The following is a 24,160-nucleotide window of genomic DNA, read 5'->3' on the forward strand; positions in this document are numbered from 1 at the left end:
ATCCTTCCAAGCACTTTTTAAAAATTAACTGTTTTTTTTTTTTTAAATCTTAGAAAGGACTTCCTAAGCAAGGAAACCAGCTTCAGAAACTTATTCTCAAGCCCAGACACCCAGGTCTAGATATTACAGCCTCCTCTTGTCCCAGACATTGTTAATGTTACTGCTTCACGTCCATCAAATAAAAACAACCTTATGGTTGCATCTCATCTTACAGCCTCGAAGAAGGCAATGGCACCCCACTCCAGTACTCTTGCCTGGAAAATCCCATGGACAGAGGAACCTGGTGGGCTGCAGTCCATGGGGTCGCTAAGAGTCAGACACACTGAGCGACTTCACTTTTACTTCTCACTTTCATGCACTGGAGAAGGAAATGGCAAGCCACTCCAGTGTTCTTGCCTGGAGAATCCCAGGGACGGGGGAGCCTGGTGGGCTGCCGTCTATGGGGTCGCACTGAGTCCGACAGGACTGAAGCGACTTAGCAGCAGCAGCATCTTAGAGTTTTCTAAGAACTACTGATGAATTTGGTGACAGAGGCCTGCAAAAGATAGTAAAAGTGGCTTGAGCAAGATAAGTCAGATGAAAACTTCCACAGGTTTTTCTCTAATTTCAATTATCCTTTCCAGTTAACCCATTATCAAGTACTACTCAGGAGACTTTTTTACTTTGTTAAATTTTTTTGATTGGATTTTTTAAAAGCTGAATAAACAAAAGCATTCAAAAGTTAAAAATTTATTACACATACGCATGATGCTTTTTATCAAAGAAATTTATTTGCATGTAAATAAACACATTTTTGTAATGTTTTGGGAAAAAAATCCCACAGATTTTTGTCTACTTTCAAAAAAATGAAAAACCCCAAAGTATTTACAGAACGGCCATATGCACAGAAAATCAAATTTGAAAGTTTTTTTAGAAAAGACCCTCCCCAACTGCTCCTGATGTACATTTTAAAAACGCAAAATTTAAAGCTCAGTTTTTCTACAACTGAGCATGTTTCCCAACCTAGCTTCTGAGATGTTAGGTACTTCCTACCCCTCAAAAAAACTTTAAGGGTAGAAATAAAGAGGGAGGGAGATTTAGGAACAAAAGGTTAAAAAAATGAGACTGCCAAGGGATTGTGAATGAGTTTCCTATACTGGAATCTGCTTTAAGTGACTCAGCTGGATACTATGACTCACTGGCTCCCTGGAAGGTTTCTTTTCAGAATTCATGATAGTGCTGCCCTGTATTTTCAGACCTAGGCCTTAAGGTAAATCCTTCCAAGAGCCACCAACCTCAAGCCTAGTTTTGGCAATTATATCCTGTTTCATTTCATGCCTCCCCCCATACTTATTTTAAAAGAAACTGATTTTTTGAACCTGGAATCTTCATGTACATCAGAGCAGGTTTTGACCAAGAACCCCTAACATGAAGCCAAAAGACAAGAGGAATCAGGTCAAACTAAGAATACATAAGACACCAGCAGCAGAAGATAGGTAGAAGTTGACTTCATGTCCTTGTCGTCTTTTGAAACAGAAGAATGAGTACACCTAGACAGGAGGGAGGTGTCCCAGGCTTGGTTTATTCTGCCTCTTCTCCTCCACCCTGTGGAGAAATGCAGTGCTCCCTGGTTCTCAGGCAGGGTGAAGCAGTTTAGCCCCGGCTCCCTGTTAAGCAAGTTCAGATGCTGGGTCAGTGTGTGGGGTGTGCCCATCGACAATTCAGGGGCTTATCCTTCATCCAGATCCTAACTCGGAATTCTTTGATCTGGGATGAAGACAGAAAGAGAGAAAAAGCTTCCCAGTTTACTCATTTTGGTATTTGTTGGCTCTACTTGGGGGAGCTGAGCCCCTGATATTATGCAGTACATTCCCCATACTTTCCCCACCCAAACTTAAAACCATTTTAACTTTTTTTTTTTTTCCTGCAGAAACCAATGGGATAAGATTCCAAACTAGGTGAGAAACTTGTGAGAAATCCAACCTGGTTGTATGTCTGAGAGGCTGCTACTGTATCAGCATCACAAGATAAAGCACTCTGGTATCACCTTGCCCATGTCCTCCTTAGTGTCACCCAAGACATTTGACTCTGATACGGTAACCGATAACTTTTCTTGCTCCACTGTGCAATGTTTCGTTTCCTACTTCTTATTACCTTGGGACACAAAAGTGGCAGAGTTGTTGAGAGCTGATGACCAGAAAAGGGAGAACACTAAAGGAAATCAGAGACAGTCAGGAAAGAAAGCCAAAGCTGATTTTCCAACTCTATGCTAACTCCAACCTGCAGAAAGAGCTGAATATAGAAATCTTCAGTATCTGATGAAGTCACTCCACTTATGACACACACACACACAAATGAATCACCTGGCTTTTTTTTTTTTTTTTTAATCCAGAAGAGTTGTGCTGGGGATCGTGCCCCATCCTGCTGATACAGATCCTGAATGGAATCATCAGGAATGGCACAGTGCAGGTGTCAAAATCAAAGTAAGGCCGCAGAATTTTGAGAGGACCCTCCAAATACTGAGAACTTGTGTTGCACTCAAATGGTCTCCTGGATTTCTATATGTATGAGAAGGGCTTCTTATTGATGTCCCCCAGAATCCAGACTCAGACCTGTTCTTCCAAAAAGGTCCAATTGTGTTGCTACATAGTAGCAAGGGTTTATCTTCATGCCCACCTAGCATTCCAGGCCCCCATTACTTCAAGTGAGCTTGAAAACTGTTTTAAGTGAACTATGGCTGCAGATTTTTTACTGTTTTATCTAAGGGAGCATACAGTGGAGTGATTAAAGTCTGGACTCCTTATCCTTGTGATGAAGGGAAACAAGGAGCCCAGTTCTTAGGAATGGCATCAGTTCTCCTACAAACAAAATGCTGGGACGTGGACTTTTGGCACATTGTAGAAATAGGAGAACTATGAATTCTGTAATGGTTTTCATGCCACTGGGTCAGGGAGGCTATCCCACTTTTAAACTTTACTGCATTTGAAAACATGTTTACATCCCAAAAAGCCAGCCGAGCTTTCTTTAAAGCAAAAAGAAACTATAAATCAATACCTCCACAGAAAGATAACTCCTAATATTCCTATGATGTCTGAACCCTACGAAAAACCTCCTATAACAAAAACACCATTTTGGTTTTCTACTTGACTCCAAAGGTGGGCTCTGACTGATCTGCTTCAGCTTGATACTACATTACCAGCATAAGCCACAAGCTCCCTACCAGCAAATAAGCCTCCTTGCCTCCCATCATTTTGAACCCTGAACCTCATAGAATTAGAAAAAACACTGTATAAAAGCAAACAGATAAAGGGTTAAAATGTTACAAATAAATAGCTAAAATCATCTTCCCTCCCCAATCACTCCTCTAAGAAACAGACACCAAACATTACTTAAGTGTCCAAAATGACCCAAGTCCTTCATTTGCCCCTGCCTCAATGGACAACTACCCAAAGGTGAACAACCTTCATGCATATGCATCAAGGAATGTATTGCTTTTTCATTTTCTGCCCAGCCCTTCAAATACATGCACTAAAATGAGTTTAAAACATGGCCTAAAAATGGAAAAAGGGAGAAAAAATATATATGAATATTTCCCACAAAACTGTTTCCCACCCTTCCCTCTCCCTAAGCCCTTCCCACCCCCTCCCTTTCATAAGCAAATATTTTAAAACTTTTTTTTTTTTTCCTGGCAAAGGAACAAGTGATTTGTGGTAACCAGAATCAAACCCTATGGTCTCTTTAGTAGGGTCCGGCTATGCCTTTCAAAATTCATCCCACTTGGTGTCAAAGCCATGCCATTTAAGATTCTTAAATACAAAATCAGACCTGTCTGACTCACTCCTTATGGTGATTTGCCTATACACTTAGTTCTTCTCTGGCCATATTTTTGCTTTAAATAGGTTCCTAGTTGCCAATCAGGGCCACATCCATAAGATCGTCATCTTCCTCCCCAATCATAAAGTCAGGGCTGAGCCTTGAGGGCCTGTCTGTAGATAAGATTGTGTTACTTGTCATAGACAAGGACTGGTCTGAAGAGATGGGTGATTTAGACCAACTCTCTGGCTTGATGCTATGAGATTTTTTCTTGTCTCGGTCTTTGTCCCGGTCCCTATCTTTGTCTTTTACTTTCTTCTTTTCTTTTTTGTGCTTCTTATGCTTCTCTGTGCTGTATTCTGGAAGAGGTCGGATGCCATCATCTGAGCTAGGACTGTTCTGATAAGATTTCTCTGCTATGGAGGAGCCTGACTCACTTTCACTGTCCAGATTCTGGGGGGTATATGCTGGTGACTTACTATGGCTGGGAGAGCCACGCTCATGCTTTGGAGTGGAACCACTGATGAGTGGAGAGCCATAGTTTTTGGAAGAGGCCATCTGAGGCCTAAGCCCTTCTCCACCACCTTCCCCAGGTTTCTGCAAAGTCACTTTGGCTTTAATGCTGGGGGATCCCCCATCATGCTTGCTGATGATAATTTTTGCCACACCCGTGCTCCCCACATTTTTAGACTCTGAGGTCTTCTTAGATGAATCCACTGAGCCCCCCGAGGTGGAAACCTTTGATTTGTCTTTATCACTTTTCTCACGCTTGCCCTGGAACTCTCCTCCAGACATGTTATGTTTGGAGGACACAGGATGGCTAGAATTTGTGCTCACCCCCATTTGGCCGTCCATTGGGTCTTCACCCCCAGGGCCACTGGTGACAACCCCATGCTTCAGTTTATCTATGACAGCTGTTAAAGACGGCTTCTTATTTCTGCTGGGAGATTTCCCTTTGGAACTCCCATGCTGGTTCTGAGAGGATGACATGGAAGAGCCACTTGAGGAAAAGGAAGAGGAAGATGCTGTACAAGAGTTAGATGATGGGGGAGTTTTCTGAGACAATGAGCCTGAGGATCCTAACCCTGAAGATGACTTCATGCCGGTGCTTGAACTAGTTCCAGACATGTGAGAACCACCAGAACCTGAACTGATAGGGGACTTGGCTTTAGAGGATGGGGGAGTCCCAGGAACAGGCTTCATTGGAGAGGCAAGCTTATCAGAGCCTCCAGGTGGCCTTGAATGGGAAGGGGATATGTTTGGTTTACTTAAAGAAGGATTCATAAGTGATGATGGCTTCCCTTGAGGTTTCATCTTGGTGCTGCTGGAGCCACTGCTCAGTCCATGCTTGGTAATAGGAGAGGAGCCTGGCTTTCCCCCAGACTGGGATGAATTTTTGGACTGGCTAGATCCAGAAGACCCTTGGCTAGAATATATACTGCTACTTAACTTAGAACTTGATGAACCTTCTGATTTACTGCTTTTCATCTTGCCTGAGTTGGAAGCAGAAGATAAGGAAGAATGGCTATGGTGGCTTTTACTTCCTGAGGAAGACACAGAACCACTGCTGGTATACTGACTGTGAGAAGAGGGCTTGCCCACCATCACAGTTCCCTTAGGAATCTGAATAGTAATTTTGGGAATGGGTGGTGTGGCCACACCTGGGGGAGTCTGAGATCGTCCTGAACTGCCTGGAGATTTGGATCCACCTGTACTAGTAGGTGGGGTGAAAGGTCGGTTAGAAGAACTGTGAGATGGAGACTTTCCCTCAGTGTCTGCCTTCTTCCGCTTTGGAGGCTTATCTTTGCTTTTGCCATCATTAGAAGGGGTTCGACTGCGCTTCCCTGGTTTGCTGTCTAATCCTGTCCCTGACAGACTACTATTACTGGCACCATTGCCTTCCTTTACTCTCTTTTGAGTCTTTTCTTTCCCTAAGTCCCCAGTGGTCAATAAAGGACTCTGGCTACCACTGTGATGCTCCATAAGATCTGTAGGACCCAAAGCCTTACCAGCCACTGCTATAATACTGAAATCAACCGTGTCAGCTTGGCTATTGCCTTTAAACTTAGTCTCCCCATTATCACCTCCAAGCATTGGCACCCCCAAAGTATTTAGTGCCTGAGATGCAAATCCTTTGAAATCATCATTATCTCCACTTTGGCTGCTTTCATCAAAATATTCTTCTCCAAAACCACTTTGGCTCTGGCTGTTCAACAAATCAGGATTGAAATCTACTCCATCAGGAAAAAAATGATTGGTAGGTGAGTCACTACTGGGGCTGCCAGCAGCATCTGCAATAAGGTCAGCTGGATCAGTGTATGGATTTTCATTATTATTGGCTTGAAAGACATCAGGGTCAAAGAGGGCACTCTGAGAATGCCCAGAGCTTGAAGAATCTCGAACAGGGGTGCCAATGGGTGGACAATCGTCACTAGTGCTGGGAAGCTTAGAAGCTTCTTCTGCAATGTCTGAAAGGATATCAGTTACATCTGGGCCAATGCTGTCTGAACTGGATAGTCGGACCATCCTTTGAATACTGGGTTGGGGGTGAGGTACTGGTTGCGGGTAAGTTGTTGGGGGAGTACTACACTGGCTTGGAGCTGGAGTGATGTGTGGCGTATCCAGCGTGTCAGCTGTCATGTTGACATCAAAGATAGGGTTTTGTGAGTCAACATCCATTGAAAATAGCTCCCTCTGAAAGTCATCTTCAGTCTGGTGCTTTGGTTTGTCAGGTGGTAATCTTGATGACTTCTTCTTCTTTGTCTTGTTGCTTCCCGAGCACATTTCCATCCGGGGTGAGCCGGAAGAGGAGTTCTGCCTTTCTAAAGGGCTGCTTCCATAAAGGGTTGAGAAATCCTGGGCAGGATTATCTTTAAGAAGGTTCATGAGCATCGGGTGGTTCTTGGTGTTGCCGGCCATCGAAGAGACAGGTGGCGGCGTGTGATGAGGAGGGGTCGGACTCGAGCCAATGGTAGACCCCCCGTTCCCTGTGATTTGCAACAAACTGGTAAGAATTGGGTTCTGAGATACCTTGCTGAAGTCCTCCCCATGGCCCACCGACTCATGCCGATCTTTGATGCTCATGCTCATATTAAACAAGGTGGTAATGGGACCCCCCGGAAAGGTGTTGGTTGGTGTAGTGGTACCACTCATTGGGTTGTTGCCTGTGGTCATGCCATACCCTGGGCTGCTAGCCGGGGGCAGGTTCTTTTTCACCATGTCTTCAACTGTCTCTGCAATGAGAGACAGTGCTGGGGTGTCGGCCTGAATGGTTTCAGCTTTCCTCCGAATAGCTCTCATCGTCACAGGAATCGACATACATCTGTAAAATAAGATGGAAAAAACAAAATGAACAATGCACTAGCTGCTGCTTAAACCAATTTTTCATTTGAGATAAAGGCTTTACTTTTGTCTTAAGTAAAGATTTGCAATAAACAGTTTTCAGGTAAGGCAGATACCCTGTAAGGCAGGAGCAGTTCTGTAAAATGCCAGAGCTTTGGATATACCCAAGAATCTGGAGGAAGACTTCCCTGATGGTCCAGTGGGTAAGACTCCACACTCCCAACGTAGGATGCCTGATTTTGATCCCTGGTAAGGAACTAGATCCCACATGCCACAACAAAAGATCCACATGCCACAACTAAGAGCTGGCACAGCCAAATAAATATTTTATATGAATGAATGAATAAATAAAAAGAATCTGGAAGGAATTCCCTGGTGGTCTAGTGGTTAGGACTCCAAGCTTTCACTGCTGCGGGCCCAGGGATGGGGAACTGATATCTTGCAAGCCACACAGAGCAGCCACAAAAAAAAAAAAAAAAAGTCTGGACCAGGAGGCAATCATCAACCTCCTTTGACATGCCACCAAAAACAAACCAATTATAAACAAAAGTCCAAATAATTAGATACCATACTGAACTAAAATAAAACTGGTTAATAATGACCTCAGTAAGAAAATGCCCTCCTTTGGGGATGTCACATATGATTAATGGTGTAACGGTATATACAATTTATCTTAATTGATGAACCACTAGAAAAATCTCTTGACCCATCAAATTCTATACTTAAATAGCTTAAATCACCCCAAAGCTATACTGTGAAAAGTACCACCACTGGCAGGAAATCCTTTTTATTTTAAAGCAAAGCACTTTTTATGTTACAGATAAATTTATGTTTATAAACATGTTTGAAAACAATTTGCTCTAGACTATGTCAACAACCTTTCTTAAAAGACCAGATAGTAATACGACGACTTTTTAAGATTATATGGTTTCTGTCCAACTACTCTGCCATCTTAGCTCAAAAGCTACCGTAGACAGTATATAAAGGAACAGGCACATGTTCATTTACAGGCATGTCTTATGTGTCAATAAAATTTATTTTTATTTACTAAACAGACCACTCATACCTGCTCTAAAAAATCTTGAAATTACATATTAATGCTTCCAGCAAGTTGAATGGCTAAAGTATCTTCCCACATACTGCTGTTTGACGTATTACATGTGTTTTTTTACAAAAATGACACAGAGGAAAAGTGAAAAAAAGATCTACATCTTTTTTCAGCTCTCTCCCTCATAAAAGAGCCCTAACACTGGGTCTGAAGTTACCTACTTTACTTCCTGTTACGCTCATGAGATTTATAAAATCAAAAACTCATATTGCTTCTAGTTCCAAAAGCAGAGATGTGTGAATTCAAAGCAGTGACTAAATGCCTTCCTCCTAAATTTCTAATTCATTTATTACTGAAAACAGCATTCTTTATACACCTCTTAATGGTACTCTGATGAAAAAGGGCCAGTGCTACCTTTGAACAACTTTGGCAATGAAGTCATCTGTGCAAATGAGTGCATCTGACAGCCCCTTGTAGAGTTTACAGCTCACATGTGTTGAGTCCTGCACATCCATTACCACTGAAAAACAAAACATATAGGAGGTGTTTAGGATGGGTTTGGCTTCAGTTTCTGACTTTTCAAGAAGAGATAAAAGGACCAAACTGCTACCCTGAGAGAGGTGCTAGCCACCCACATAACTCACCACACACCAGGGAGTCATTCACAGGGTGCTGAAAAGACACGCTGAAACGAGACTCCGAGAGGGGACACACTTCAAATTGGAGAAGCCCTGGAGAATCTAAAAGGCAAAGAAAAGGATCATAAAATAATCAACCAGATAAAAAGACTTGAGATATGTAAATAGTAATCATTAATTATGAAATCCTTTCTCTCCCTCACCGAAACTAAATCCCACATATTTTTTTAAAAACATAAAACCCACTGGCACTCACAGGTGATTGAAGAAATCAGATTCCTAAGAATCTAACAGTTTATGTTATAAATACTCTTAAACAAAGTAAACTTCAGTTTTTTTTAATGAAGATATTTAATCCCTAAATTGATAGAGTCCTTGGCAGATATAAACATCCTGCCTTGAAAATCAATGCTGAAAATAAATGTGGCCAAGAGGAGCTTCTCATTCTATTCGATAAGCAGACATCAGAATCACTGTCATAAACCCTGCTTTCTACTAGTATACAGCTGTTAGCTATACATTCCATAGTGTGGTAAACATGGGTGTAGAGAATACAATCTAAAATGATATATTTATGCGAAATACACTTACATATAACTATCATCATTGGTTTCTAAGCCAAACATGCTGAAAGCCCAGAGACAAGAATTATATACTTTCTTGGAAAAAGTATGCACCTCTGTAGGACTAACTTTATAACTATCTCACAAAAACTCATTTTTAAATGCTCTAAAGCTATGTGGATAATCTCCTAGGACTGAGATACATGAAACAGAAGGGTCATAAGGATACTTGCACATGCTCTGTGTCATTACTTCAACTTTCCAAAATTTTTCGTTTCTGGAACAATTCTCATTCCCATAAAATATATGTCCTGGTTTACCTTCTGGGTTTCTTCTTGCCTACCATTTGGCACAGTTCTATCACCGAAATGTTTACAACTAATGTAAAAAATTAACTATGATCAACTTAGAGCAGCCAAAATTCATATCAAGATTTCTAAGAGCAAACTGTGAAAAACATCAGCATTCCAGAATCCTGGGAGAGAAAGAAAAAGCACAGGTCTCACCTGTTTTTAAGCTGTATGACAAAATTCTCCAAAGAAGGTGGAGAAAATATACTCATGATTAAAACGTGAGAAGCACTGCCTAACAACCTAAAATTTAGGTGTCAAGAACTCTCTTCCTACAAAATCTCAAATTATACCTTATATATCTGCTGCAAGATTCAGGGCCCTAGGTACCCAATTACACCACTGCATGCAGAAAAACAGTAAGTCCATTGCAAAAAAACTCAGTAGTTTCCATATGCCAATGTACAGATTGCTTCCATCAAAATTATCCACAGAGCTTAAACTAGATTCCCAACTCCTCCCACAGAGATTCTAATTAAGTTCATTTGGTATGGAAACCAAATATTTGTAGTTTTGGAAGCTCCACAGGTGATATGATGAGCCACCAAATTAGAGAACTACTAGAGTAATCAGTACCATTTACTGGTAAATATAGCAAAAGAAAAGGCAGTACCTTCCTTCAGAATAGTTCTTTTGACACAGCTTCCTATCAGGGTGTTATAGGCCACTTGGTGTCTGATCAGATTCAGGATAAGAGGAACCCGGCCAGGGTGCTGAAAGGTGATTTTGCTAACAAGGGTTCCCTGTAGACTTCTACCATCTGGAAGAGGAGCATCCTTGTTGAGGAAATAGCAGTGCTGTTGACCTGGAAGAGCCTGGGGAAAAAGAACAAAGGGAACAAATGCTATTTACTCAGCCACTGTACTCCAACCACAAACTATCCTGAAAAAAAAAAAAAACAAACACCCTACTCCTCAAAAATCAGCAATTTCTTGCTGAACAGTAAAGCTCCACAGTCAATTACTAGTCAGCTGACGTTAAATGCCAATCACTCACTCGGCTGAAAAGACCCCTTTTTTGTAAATGTTCTGCCAGTGGTTTCCTAACCTAGCTAACATAAAAATTACCTCAGAAATCTGTATAAAAAGGGTCCCTGAACAGTAAGTGCAAAATTTTTATTTTTAATAACATCCTATACAGTTATAATGGAGCCAGAATTAAGGAACTGTTACTTTAGACTACTGTCAAACATTCAAATAAATTCAAGTTCAGATGTGGTTTTAAAACCATCCTTAATTCACTCATTCCAGTACTTTTCTTCTCTGTAAGTACTCTGTAGATCAGAAGTTCACAGCACTTGAAAGGATTAAACAGCAAGAATTCTTAATACCTACTTATAAGCTTATAAAAGTTTAGAATACCATTAAGAGACTTTCATTTGAAATTTCAACAATTCAATGTACACTGTTTCCTAACTTGGAAGTTATGTTCTTTTTCAGTACATTTCAAAGATACCTGTAATTTCCTGCCTGACTGAGAAAACAGGACATGATCCGGTAAGCCAAAAGAATGTCTTCTGATCTCAGGTATGCTATAAAAGGAAGATTCTGATCTTGGGTCCAAGCATAATCTACAACAATCCATAAGGCCTTACTTACAGCATAAAATCGCATGTTGTGATTCAAAGGTAAGGGGTCAGGATCCTTTGACAGTTCAAATTGAGTGATCAGTTCATAGAGGGGTACATAAGTTGGCTGAGTTTCAAACAATGGAATTCCTGGAACAGCAAAGATCAATATAATCACAGTAAAATGAAAATGTTGACAGCTCAGTTTTCCCTTCATTCACCCATTTATTCAAAAAGTACTTACTAATAAGCATTGAGTAGTTCAAAACACCATGATATCTATACCTATCACTAGTTTTTTGAAGTCAAGACTGAAAGAGGGCTAAGATAATGTGAACTTGAAGTTTGCTTTCACTTTTGTAACAGTTGTTAGCTTCTGATGCTTCTTAAAACTCACCTGTGCAGTTCTGAATTTTCTGAACAAATGCTCTAGATACTGGAAGTGGCTGGGGAAATTTCAAGAAGAAACAAGCAGGAAGATCAACACTGTTGGCACTGGTAACTAAGGAGAAGGAGGGAGTCCTTCAAAAAAAAAAAAAACGTGGAGGATTGGGATACTGAATTGATGTAAAAATGAAAAATCTCAACACTCAAGACACATTTGCATCATATAAACACATACAAAGGCTATCAAACTTCACTCTTTGAACTTCCTTCCCCCAATTCCAAAATATCCTATTTGTTAACCCTAAAGTATCTTATTGAACATCTATCCTGAAACACATTCTGTAGTTATTAATATTACTCCAACATAGCTCCAGATCAACATAAAGTCCCATAAGAAAATCCCACAGAGCAACCACTAAACCACTAAGCCAGTGGAAGTAGCACAGTTCTCTTCTCTCTCACGATAAAGCTATGTTCTATGAGCAGACTTCAAAGAGGAGCATGCAAATACCGAAAAGAGAAATCAAATGGATAAAACAAAAAGCCCACCCCTAGAAAGTCAAGTGTGGGAAGAGCCAAGTCAAAGTAATACTTGTTTCTTACTGGGCTTAAAGTTGAAAAAAATGGACTTTGCTACCCTAGAATTATATTTCACTTACCATTTGTTGTCAACTGGATGTGATCCCATAATTAATGGTGCAATTGGGAGTTTATACATAGCAGACGTTCCTTCAATTGTCACTGATGCATTCATGCCCAAAGATCGAGGAACTGGGAAAAAGAAAAAAAAAGGTATTCTCCAGAGTAACACAAATTATAAGGATCTCAACATAAAAAAAAAAAAGCTAGCTTCTGTGTAATTTGTCAGCCTTAATTATCAGATTCTATACCTATATAACCTAGAAATGCTACAAGTACCTTTCTAACAAACCAATAATTCTGTTAGTAAATAATACAAAATATAGGAAACAATGCAGTATAAGGAAAAAAACATTTAAAGACTGATTACCAATATTAACTCATTTTCTCCAACTTCAGAATGCATTTAAATAGAATTATGACTATAGACAGTCAATGACTGAAGTTAAAAGGGGAGCAAAATGAGGTATTAGGCCATTTTTCATTAGGTTTTAGTCTACTGAAATGCAAATACAGGAATTCCCTGGCAGTCCATGGTTAGAACCCTGAGCCTTTACTCCAAAGGGCATGGGGTTCCATCTCTCGTCAAAGAACTAAGATCCAGCAAGCCATGTGGTGCACCCCAAAAAAAGTGCAAATAGAAAGTAAGATCCATTATTTTAGTTCTTTAGTAAGTTGGTTAACTTCTTTACCTTTAAAGTAATGATTAAAGCAAATTTCAAGTCAGATCATTTACATTTTCTCATTCACTCATTTACTCATTCGAAAGGACCAATTAGGCTTTCTTATTATGTATGTATATCCTATGGACGAGGAGCCTGGCAGGCTACAGTCCATGGAGTCACAAAAGAGCCGAGCATGACTGAGCAACTAGACGACAACAGATGTATATATACATGTGTATATATGTATGAATGTGTATGTCTGTATCAGAAGCAAACTCTGGTAGAAATGGAAAACTTTGATAGGGATGGCATATTCACTTGGGAGTAGCAAACCATAAAGTACAGGCAGGTCTGGGCATTCAACTTTTTAAAAATATTTTTTAAACACTGAGCAAAACCTTTAGTTACTTTATAGTTAAAGTCTTACCATTATTCTCATGCAAAATGATAGGGGATGTTGTCTTATCATCCAGCAGGTCAGAAGGAGAGGCATAATACTTCAAGTTCATTAAATGACCTATGAAAAATAAAACTTATCACTACTTTATCAGGTAACTTACAAATAAAGAAAAATATTCCCTTCCTATAAACCTATATACAAGAAAATAGTTTAAAATATGAGAACTCATGATCCAAAGCAGCTTGTGAAATATGACAGAAGCATAAGTATTATTTCTAGCAGCAACAATTAACTTCACAATTAAAAAATAAGAAAACTAGGGGAGGGCAAGTATTGACACCTTAGAAACCACTGAAAAATACACAAATGAGAGAAGGGTAAATGTGGAGTCTGGGATTGGCAGATACAAACTTATACAACAGTGTCCTACTGTATAGCACAGGGAACTACATTCAGTATCTTGTAATAAATACTATTAGGAAAAAGAATGGGAAAAAGAATAAAAGTATGTAAAACTAAATCAGTTTACCATATACTAGAAACTAATACAACATTGAAAATCAATTACGTTTCAATTAAACAAAAAGAAAACCATCACAAATGACTAGTAATTTTCACCTTCTGCTTATAAAACCAAGATGAAATTTTAAGCAGTAATCTTTCAACTAAAAATTAGGTTTTTTTCTAAAGCAAAATAGCATCACATACCCCCACTTCTTGGAGTGAGATAGCCAACACTTCCATGAAGAATCTTATCCAAGGGACCAGCATTGGTTGCTTTCCTGCAAGACAAATGATCTATGTTTATTTACATTTAAGCCCTGAAGATATTAGTATACAATGTGATAATGAGTTCAGCCCTTACACATCTTTTAATTCTATCCTAATGACTTTATCTTGGGCATTTAACAATTATATTTCACCCTCAAGGTGAAGGGATTATTTCTGAGAATACACCAGTGTATAATATGGTGAACAAAAATTACAACTATACTATTTATCAGAAGGGAGGCCAGGTTTCACAAGTCTTCTTATAAAACCTATGGAATACCAACCAACAACTTAGGGATACTGATATTCAGAAAATGAAATGCAATCATTTGGGAAGTGAAAGGATATGGACAAGATGTACAGTACAGGTAAAATACAGATGCATAGTAACATACATCTATAATACATATTTTTTAAATAACAGAAGCCTAGTAAACCATAGACAAAACAACTTTAAGAACAAGGTCAAACAGAATTGATACTTTAGCCAGTCTTACCAGTACATAACTGCCATTTTAGATAGATCTTGTTCTAAGGATTGGAGAGCCAAGTACATTTTAGTCTTCAATTTGCTAGAAAGTAAACAGAACAAGAATTAGTTAACAAATATACATAAACACAAACACTGAAAGCCTAGAGAGCAAATCTACCTTGGAGGCAACTTAGATCTTTAAAAAAAAAAAAATCTTTTTTTTAAATCATTAGTGATCTACCAAAACTAATTTTTATCTCTACTTAAAAGACCAAGCAAGTAAGCAGAATCCCAGGTAGGTTAAAAATATAAAACCAGTCCCACGACAATTTCTTTCAGCCTAGAAATCAATATGCTGAAGATTCCTCAAGGATTATACCTTGCTACCTTCTAGCACTATAATCATTAATCCAGATACTGTTTATTTAAAATACCTTTAAAAGACATTAAGTTAGAAGCTGAGTTATAGACTGTCAGTATGAATAGAAATCAGAAATGAGCTAGGGCAGAAGACTTGGCAAATTTCTAAGTACAAAATGATTTATAGATTTATACTAAAATTTTTTCAAACAAAAGCAAAAATACTTACTTGTCCCCTGGAAGGTTATAAAGATTAACAAGACCCTTAAGGTGCTTAGAAAATTCATCAAAATTTTTTTCCCTGTGAGATGTTCAGGGAAGAGGAGAGAGGGAAGAGAATAAAACATACAATTACTACTCAATCTTCTCAGCAAAGTCCCCAAAATCAAGGCTATATAAAACTAATCTTAATAATTTGCTTTAATTCCCCCCCCCCCCATGAGTTTTCTAGAATCGGTCAAAAGTTGCAAAAGAAAATACAATATTCTCCTTTCTCTGCTCCATTTTTTGGGAGAAGGTGCTAATAAACAGTATAAAAGATAGTCAAAAAGACCTGTTACCTCACATACTAATTTGTTCTTAAGTAATGAGACTTAGTTTAAATCACTTCCCCTCTTAATTTGTAACTGAGATGACTGGATGTCATGAGGAAAAAAAAATCTTTTAGAGAGAAAAAGGAAGTAAATAAATTAGGAAGATAGGACACTTTCATGTATACAATAAGAGCAGAGAAAGGAAATGAACAGTGGAAGAGAGATGGGAGACCTAAGCAAAGGCAGAATAGGTAGTGTGGAGGCAAATGATATATTTTAAAATGTTCCTATAACAAATTACCCCAGGAAAAAGAAACTAGTACCAGGAATTCTGGCATCCTAAAACCTAACATTCAGAGGTGGATTCTTAGTCAAATAAGCTTTTATAGGCAGGAATCCAACACAACTCAACAATTCTAAGTCTCGATATCCTTTTTCAAACTTAAAAAAAAAATGTCTGTTGAAAACTGTACTGCTCTGACAATGTCAGATACTTGATCAGGCATTTATTGAATACTTATTGCCCAAAGTGCCATGAAGACACTAAAAAGAAACAAGAGCAACAGCGAAATATATTCCTTACCTTAAAATCATCATCTATACAGAGTGATTAAAAATACCTGGTAAAGACTAATATTCTTTCTAAGGTTCCCACTTCCAAACATGCTTACAAATTAACTTTAGAACACCATCAGTTCATAAACTGGTACAGTCTCCTATTCTACATTAGAACCAGAAATACTGGTTTCCTGGACTATTCTGATAATACATCTTTGCCAGACTTATTGAGTAAATGAAATCATAAAAGGTTATTTCTTATGTTGCATTGCAATTTTTCAAAGCTCATTCAAATCTGGTGTATTTGGCTGTAAGGACATTAAAGTGATCACTGGAAAGCTGAGTGTAAAACTTATTTCTCAATGTTAAACCCTTAAGACTCCTCCGTATCTGATAACTTCACTATATTTAAAACATAAAATTGATGTAACAACTTTCTCAAATTTCCAGAGTTAATTCTGGGTTTAAATTTAAGCATGGAAATCTCCACTCAATTAAAGGAGAAAAGATAAGCTAATGACAAAAAAACATCAATTACTAAAAGAGACTGTCTTCAAGCCTAGCACTTTACTATGATTTGGGACCCATAAACCTTAAATATAAAACAATTTTTCTCAAAGTGAAAAAAAGTTCTTTCCATAGTATAGACTCAATTTTCTCAAGCTTTCTCTAATTCAATAATTAGGTTCTGTTTATTTTGTTCCACAGAGAATTCCTAAGGTTAACTCAGTAGTTCTCAACCAGGAGTGATTTTGTCCTCCAAAGGACGTCTGACAATATCTGGAGATATTTTTATTATCATAGATAATCAAAGTCACAGATCAGGAGGTTATCATAGATCCTAACTAGCTGGGAGAAACCAGGGATGCTGTTTAACATCCAAGAATGAACTGGGCAACCCCCTAGAGCAAAGAATCTCCCAACCCAAAATGGCAATACTGTCAAGGTTGGGAAATCCTAGGACAGATGCAATAGAGTGTTAAAAAAAAAAAAGCTAAGTCAATTCTAAAAGTGATCAAGTACAGACTTTGAAAAATCTTGACCCAAGAAAATAAAGTTGTTCCTTAGAAAAGTAAATTCTGACCATTCTCAAAATGTAACTATAAAGAACAGCACTGTCTGCCAATAAAAGGGAATGTAAATGTCAGCTGCTCACCTTAGCTGCTGTACAAGCTCTGGACAGCTCTGAAATTAAAGAAATTATGTTAAAACTCTAAACTACTTTAAGATGCTTGAAGACATCAAAAGTTTTTTTCTTTTTTATTAATAACACATGCTTTATAACAGAAACATTAAAACTATAGAAGGTCCTTATATTAAGATATCAAAGACATCTTCTTCCTACTTGGTAAACCATGGGGTTGGGTCAGGAAATTAAAAATCAAATATATTGAAATAGTTTATAAAGGAATCAACTTTCAGTTGCTTGTTTAAAACATTAGGCCCTCTCTTTAAAGCCATCCTTGGAATTCATATCCAATTGTCTGGTTATACACCTTTTACATTCCTGTCTATTACAGGGCTTTTCAGAGACATTAGCTATATACAAGATTATCTGTCCTTCTTGATTATAAGTTCTTTGAGGATAGGAATTTAAATTATTTGTATCCCCAGCACCTATTGTTCAACTGCGGCTCATGTTTGTTGATATGAATTGGAAAAAGTTCCTCTGGTGTTTCTTCTTGTCAAAGCCTTTGGATGATGTCAGAGATGGACCCAGAGTATTCTAAATTCCACTCTACAGCTATTGATGTTGTAGCCCATCACATCATCTCTACAGTGGCTCGTGAAAAAACCTAAACCCAAGCTATTTCAAACCCCAACAATTTCTTTAAAAATTAATGTCCCTAAGTAAACCCCACAGATTCCAGTGAAATATCAACACATACCACAGGATTCTCCCCATGGTGAGCCACTTTTACATCACAAAGCTGTCCTGCAGGATCTAACTGCACTTCCACATAGAACATATCTGACGTGATGTAACATTCAGTGCCACTGGCACTGAGATGAGAGCCCAGTCTAGCAGGAACAAATCAAAACAAAAATTAATAGAAGACACATAAATAAAGCCACCCAAAGTCAACACTAAGTTAAATATTTCTGCCTACAGATATACTACTTACCCATTCTGTCTTGCTATAGACTCCAAACGGTCGGTCATTGCTGGTAAAGATGTTACTACAAAAGGGTGAAAAAAAGGAAATCACAAAGCATACTCCAAATAACTTAAATAGTATTCTTCAAAGACAGAAACATCCTGAGGAGTATATCTGTCCTTCCAAAGCCATAAACACATTCAGTAGTCCAAATACTTGTAATCTGCACAAAGCTCATCTATAGTTCTAATGCTTATAATCTGCACAAAGCTCACTGATAAGGTTTAGCTGCAGCCTAAGCAACAAGGGTCCAAAAAAAAGATCTATATGAAAAAAACTGGACCTTTCTCCTTTCTCTTTTTCTTTACTCATTTGGGACAAGTTATCTTTAAAGAAGACATACTTAGGGACTTGCTGGTCATCTAGTGGTAAAGCGGGTATGGATTCAATCCCAGCTCATTTGTGATAATCAGTGTAAAACCTGTTTGTCTGTTTTTACTTTCATTTTCCTTCAAAACCAGACAGAAGTAGTAATTATAAGCTTGAATAATCAAGCTCATGACTTAAATTTCATGTTTGCTTTCCTAAAAACATTTTTTTCTTTCCTCTTTTCATTTTCTTATGAAAACACTGTTAATAAATACTGTAAAAGTCTTAGAGTCAAAAAGTCCATCTTCTTATTGAGTTAATTAGGAGAGAACATGTAAAGGAAAAAAATTTTCCCCTCCAATATGCTATCTTAGTTACCCTTCATCAATTATTTTTTGAGTCTCTACCAGCCTTCAAAATAGAATAAAAAATAGATGTTTCAAAAGTTCAGGTTAAAAAAAAAAGTTCAGGTAAAAGTTCATCTCAACTTCATAATGAAATCAAGAGTGACACCCACCTATCTCAATTTATATTTCTAGTATAAGTATAAAAGTCTTTCCTAAACTGGAGCGTTTTTAAGAAGTTAGCATATTTCAACAATGTTTACAAACCTTTGAGAGCTTTCTGCAATGTCTCCAAACAGCTGACCAAATGTTGGTGCCCTCCAGAACTCATTACAACTCTCTTCTCCTATATTAAAATAGGAAAACATTTGAGGTAAAAATTAACCAAGCCAATAGTTTTTGGTAAACACATATATTATTCTAGAAATAATATTTCAGGATAGTCTACAGATTATGAAGTAGTCTATATACTCTGTATTTCTTATATATTCTAGATAATCTATAAATTTTTAATTGTTATTTTGTCCATCTATCCAAAAGAGGAAAGGTTAATCTACAGAATACATAGATACACCATATCCGTATCCATGAAAGGAGAAAAAGATATTTTCACATCTAGGACTTCTCTGGTGGTCCAGTGGTTAAGACTTCATGCTTCCAAAGCAGGGGACGTGGGTTCAATCCCTGGCTGTGGGATTAAGATCCCACATGACACAGTGCAACCAAAAAAAAAAAGTCTACAACAAAGGTATTTCCAGATCTAAAATAATTTTCAGGGAAAAATTAGAAGAATCAAAATGTAATAAATGAAATCAGCCTCCTGCAGAAGATGACTATATCCTAAGACTCACAATGGGGTGGCTCAAACTTGACAATTCCCAAACCTAATAAGGTGATATGCATGTAATCTAAGAAATACAACCAAACCTTAGTTAAACTACTGGGCCAGCTAAAAAGTTCATTTGGATTTTTCCATAAGATGTTACAGAAAAACCAGAATGAAATTTTTGGCCCACCCAACAGACTGACTCTAGGAAACAAGATACATAATCCAAAAATCCAAAGAGTAAAAATTTAGCATAATTTTTCTAAACCTATCCAAGGAAGCAGTTTCTCTCTGTACAACATTCTAGTCCCCAGAAGTGTCAGCAGTTTTATGATACAAGGATAGGTTTTGAGGCTTTTCCACGCCCTAAATCCATCTTTCTTGGCTCTAATTCCATGCTCCCAAACATCTGCTTAATTAATAATCCAGATTCCTTTATACCTTAAATAGACAAGGACTGTGTCCATTGCTCTAGGCAATGGATACCAGTATTTTGGTAACTGGAAAGACAAACCCTCATTAATAAACTGGCATTCTGACTTTCATATTAATCTACTGAGATTTTGTTAGTATGTCAGTTTTAAAACGGCTTCCCCAGTGGATCAGCAGTAAAGAATCTGCCGGCAGTGCAGGAGCCACAGGAGACATGGATTCAATCCCTGGGTTTAAAAGATCCCCTGGAGGAGGGCATGGCAACCCACGCCAGTATTCTTGCCTGGAGAATCCCATGGACAGAGGAGCCTAGTGGGCTACAGTCCATAGGGTCGTAAAGAGTTGGACATGACTGAAGAGACTTAGCATGCACACACAGAGTTGTTGAAAATTCTTCAAAATCTTTTACATACCAATAAAAGCAGGTTTCTGAATCTGCAAAAGTGACAAGTAGACAATGGAAACTTTGGTGACCAAACCAAGAACTGGTAACCCAAGAGAGGGTCGTAGTAGCCACCTGGAGTCCTCTAGCTCATGATGTTTCTCTAATGATAATATCATTTAGAGGTGGTATCTCAAACTAGAATATGGCTGCCTTCTAGTACAAAAATGACAACCTCTGAATACCCAGACTGGAAAAATTCTCATTAAGACTTAAAAAAAAAAAACTACAAATCTTTTTTATGTATACAATCCTGAGCCAGAAGATGTCTGTAGAACTTAGTTATGGAAATCTCTAAGCAACATGACATTTTGGTGTTCATTATCTCATTTGATCTTTACAGCAAAACTGTGCGAAAAAGCAAACTGGTGTTGCTCATCTTACTCAAACTGGTGTCTCTACCTCCTAGATGAGGAAATTGAGGGTAGGAAAAAACAAGCAATTAGTCCAAGGTTACACAGGTAGTAGTGGAATCAAGATTAAAATAAAGCTTTTTCTTACAGCAAATTCAATTCTCTTACTAGTGCTGTGCTATACACTCACCCCACTCCCTGTATACCACTTAACTAAGGGCTCCCCATACTGGTGAATGCCTCAGGAAGGAGAAAGTACTGTAGAGGAAGTCACAGAGTAAACAAGTGAAGTTAATAAAAATGATTGCAAACTCTTCTACCAGTATAGATACAATGAAAGTATTAACACATTAGAATCAAGGAGCTTGACAGGAAGTAAAAAGTAAATGTTTCTCTATATCAGGCTATCACATGTATCTTTTTTTTTTTTTTGGCAGCACTGTGGGACTTGTGGGATCTTAGTTCCTCAACCAGGGATTGAATCCAAGGTTACAGTAATGAAAGCTGGGAATCCTAAACACTAGGTCACTAGGAAACTAATTACGCTTTGTAAGTGTTTCTTACAACTTTTGCCTAAAATATCCCAGCTTACTATAACTCATGATTAACACAATTCTATTAACATATCTTCTTCTTAGGTAGACTTAAAAGTTGAAAGCCATCATGTTATGAGAAATAAAACTGAAGACACACCATAATGACTAGCTAGAAAAAGTCTACATAGGTAACTTAGCTTATCAAATAATTTTCTAAGCACAACACTTTATCCAGTTCACCATAGTCCTCACCATGACTTGACGCACAAGCTTAATGGTTTCACTCCAAGGTCTATTTTGGTTAAATTTTGCATGGAGCCGTTCCAAGAGAGAACTCATCTTACTCAGCTTTTCCGACTCTAAGATATAAATCAGAAAAAATTATTAGCAACTCTTCTTTCAAGACCTTCCACAGTTTTTCTTGCAAACAAAACTCCCATACTTCATCCCGGTACGAACTCAAGTTAAAATCTTATCCAATATCATTTACTTCAAAATACACAAAGAATTCATTTCTAATAACAAGTAGACAGAAATTATGGGCCTAATCTAACAACACTATAGAAGGGGACTGCTTTCTCTTCAGACTTAATGAGAAGCAAAAAAAGAACCACCTCCAGTCCTGAGGATCAAGACTACTATTTAATGACAAAATAATTTCATGATAGGCATGAAATCCTTTGCATGACATATGCAGAGCATACATTTGAACATGGCCTTACTATAGTTAGTTGGTTTTCAATGTGAAAATAGAGACTTTCTTAATTTTTTCACATAATTTTAAGAGATCAATTTGTAAGTATTATCAAGAAAACAAGCTTCATTTGCCATTCAGCTATTTCCTGTTCGAATTCAAACTATATGAACAAAGGAAATGTCAAGTGACTAAAGGATGAGTTTCAGGCAAAGGTAAGAGAAAGGTAGAAAAGAATGGATCCCAGATAGTGTTTGAAGGAACCTCCTATAACCTCCAACACTCCTGTAATTCTTTTAACTGCTTAACATGAGCAAGGACTGTGCTGGAGACCAGCAGTGCAAAAATACAATATGCCTGAGATGACATCTGTGAGGGGGTGTGGATAAGTTAATGTGAAAATAACCATCATACAAAGCAAAATGAAATATGCTCTTAAAAATAGAGACACATTACTATCAAAATTCAAAGGAGGAAAAGTGTGTAATTAGTTTAGGGATGTTACAGAAAAGATGTCTTGAAAGATGAATAGAATGTCAGCAATCAAAGATGAAGTAGTGACATCTTCAGATCGAGATTCAACTCCTCCCTCCAAGGCCTTCATCTTCTGGAAAACTGTTCTTGGGGCTGTTTCATTCAGTTTATAATTCTGGAGAAATGTTTGGCAATTCCCATATTTCAGACATTCACTCAGGCACTATTTTACATCTCAGAGATACAGCAGTGAGCAAACTAGACAAAATTCCTGCCTCACTAAGATTCCACTTACACTAGTCATTCCTCTGCACCCTTTTTTCTTTCTCCTTCAAACACACCTCCCTTCTCTCCCTTAAGGCGGCCGATGATTAAAAAAAGAAGGCGGCCGACGATAAATCTTTACAAAAATGCTTCAGTGAAACGTTTTTTTGAGCAACTATTATGTGCCCGGAGAAGGAAACGGCAACTCACTTCAGTGTTCTTGCCTGGAGAATTCCATAGGCGAAGGAGCCTGGTGGGCTGCAGTCCGTGGGGTCACAGAGTCGGAAACGACTGAGTGACTAACACAACAACACAACATTATGGGCCCAGGACTATACAATGATGAGTAAGGCAAGATCCTGCTCTACAAAGCTCAGAGCACATTGGAGAAGACAAAAAAATAATCCTGTATCAACAGAACTATGTCCAAAATGCTAACGGAGCATCTAAGCTGAAATGTGGAACTTTAGAGAATATAAAGTTACACAGAAAAGTGTTTTTCAACAGTTCTTAGTTCAGATATTTAAAGACTGAAATTAAAAGCATTTTAAAAATATACAATACTACAAGATATGAACGCTGCGACATTTTTTAAAACTACTGGCTTTTAATACCATAAGGACCTAATCATTTCATTCACGACAAAACATCTTACAGTACTTTGATATATAGCGTCCTATTATTGTTTTATGTCATCATTCAGATTTCTCTTTTGAAGAAGAAAGTTTTACGTTCACTTGCCCGGTCTCCCATCTCTTTAGGCTAAAAAATGCCCTGAGGCCCAAATGTTGCCCCTTGCCAAATAGGAAACCTTCACACTCAAGTTGGGAGCCCCCATCTCCCCAAAGTCGAAGCTCTCCATCACCAAGGAAGGCAGTCAGAATCTAAAACTCAGACATATCCCGCCTCCTAGATCCTGAGCCCTCGGGAGAGTGGCCCCCGCGGAGGCATTGGCTCCCCCAGCTGTGTCCCGCCCCCTGATTTCCCCCTCAGTCACTCACCCTCGGTCTCCCCCTGAGCCTTCATCCTGACGGCGGGGAGGGCCTAAGTCCTACACAAGAGGATATGCCCTTCCCCACCAGTAATGGAGGAACCAAGTTGGTTCGGGCTCCCGGGACGCAGGGAACCTGCAGTCCCACTCTTCCAGGGAAGACTCAGTCTGAAGTCCCCGGCGGCAAGAAGAGAAGGGTGCTCGCGGCCGCCGCCATCTTCCCCAACGGAACTTCCAAAAGATCGCGAGAT

The 24,160-nt window shown here is 38.4% G+C and overlaps 1 protein-coding gene across 2 annotated transcripts; it reads right to left on the minus strand.

The window, feature by feature from the left end:
* Positions 1-748: 748 nt before the first annotated feature.
* On the minus strand, positions 749-24,160 carry MED1 (mediator complex subunit 1). 2 transcript variants are annotated; one of them, XM_069543358.1, is made up of 17 exons: positions 23,920-24,160; positions 21,739-21,845; positions 19,165-19,243; positions 18,212-18,266; positions 17,975-18,107; positions 17,242-17,270; positions 15,224-15,295; positions 14,660-14,734; positions 14,100-14,173; positions 13,419-13,508; positions 12,347-12,458; positions 11,698-11,822; positions 11,332-11,450; positions 10,347-10,548; positions 8,827-8,922; positions 8,597-8,702; positions 749-7,114 (listed from the first exon to the last, which is right to left on the minus strand). In XM_069543358.1, the coding sequence occupies exons 1-17, from the start codon at positions 23,942-23,944 to the stop codon at positions 3,883-3,885; spliced, it is 4,731 nt and encodes a 1,576-aa protein (XP_069399459.1). In that variant the 5' UTR covers positions 23,945-24,160; the 3' UTR covers positions 749-3,882. The 2 variants fall into 2 exon arrangements, with proteins under 2 accessions (XP_069399459.1, XP_069399460.1); XM_069543359.1 differs by lacking the exon at positions 17,975-18,107 and having other exon boundaries at positions 23,920-24,153.

Source organism: Ovis canadensis, chromosome 11 (assembly GCF_042477335.2).
Source record: "Ovis canadensis isolate MfBH-ARS-UI-01 breed Bighorn chromosome 11, ARS-UI_OviCan_v2, whole genome shotgun sequence".
Lineage (NCBI taxonomy): Eukaryota > Metazoa > Chordata > Mammalia > Artiodactyla > Bovidae > Ovis > Ovis canadensis.

Coding starts and splice junctions, on each gene's coding strand:
- MED1 (XM_069543358.1), bottom strand. CDS start 23,944: ATGAAGGCTCAGGGGGAGACCGAGG. Junction 18,267..19,164: donor ATTGCAGAAAGCTCTCAAAG/GTTTGTAAACAT, acceptor ACCCTTTTGTAG/TAACATCTTTACCAGCAATG. Junction 14,735..15,223: donor TATAACCTTCCAGGGGACAA/GTAAGTATTTTT, acceptor TTTACTTTCTAG/CAAATTGAAGACTAAAATGT.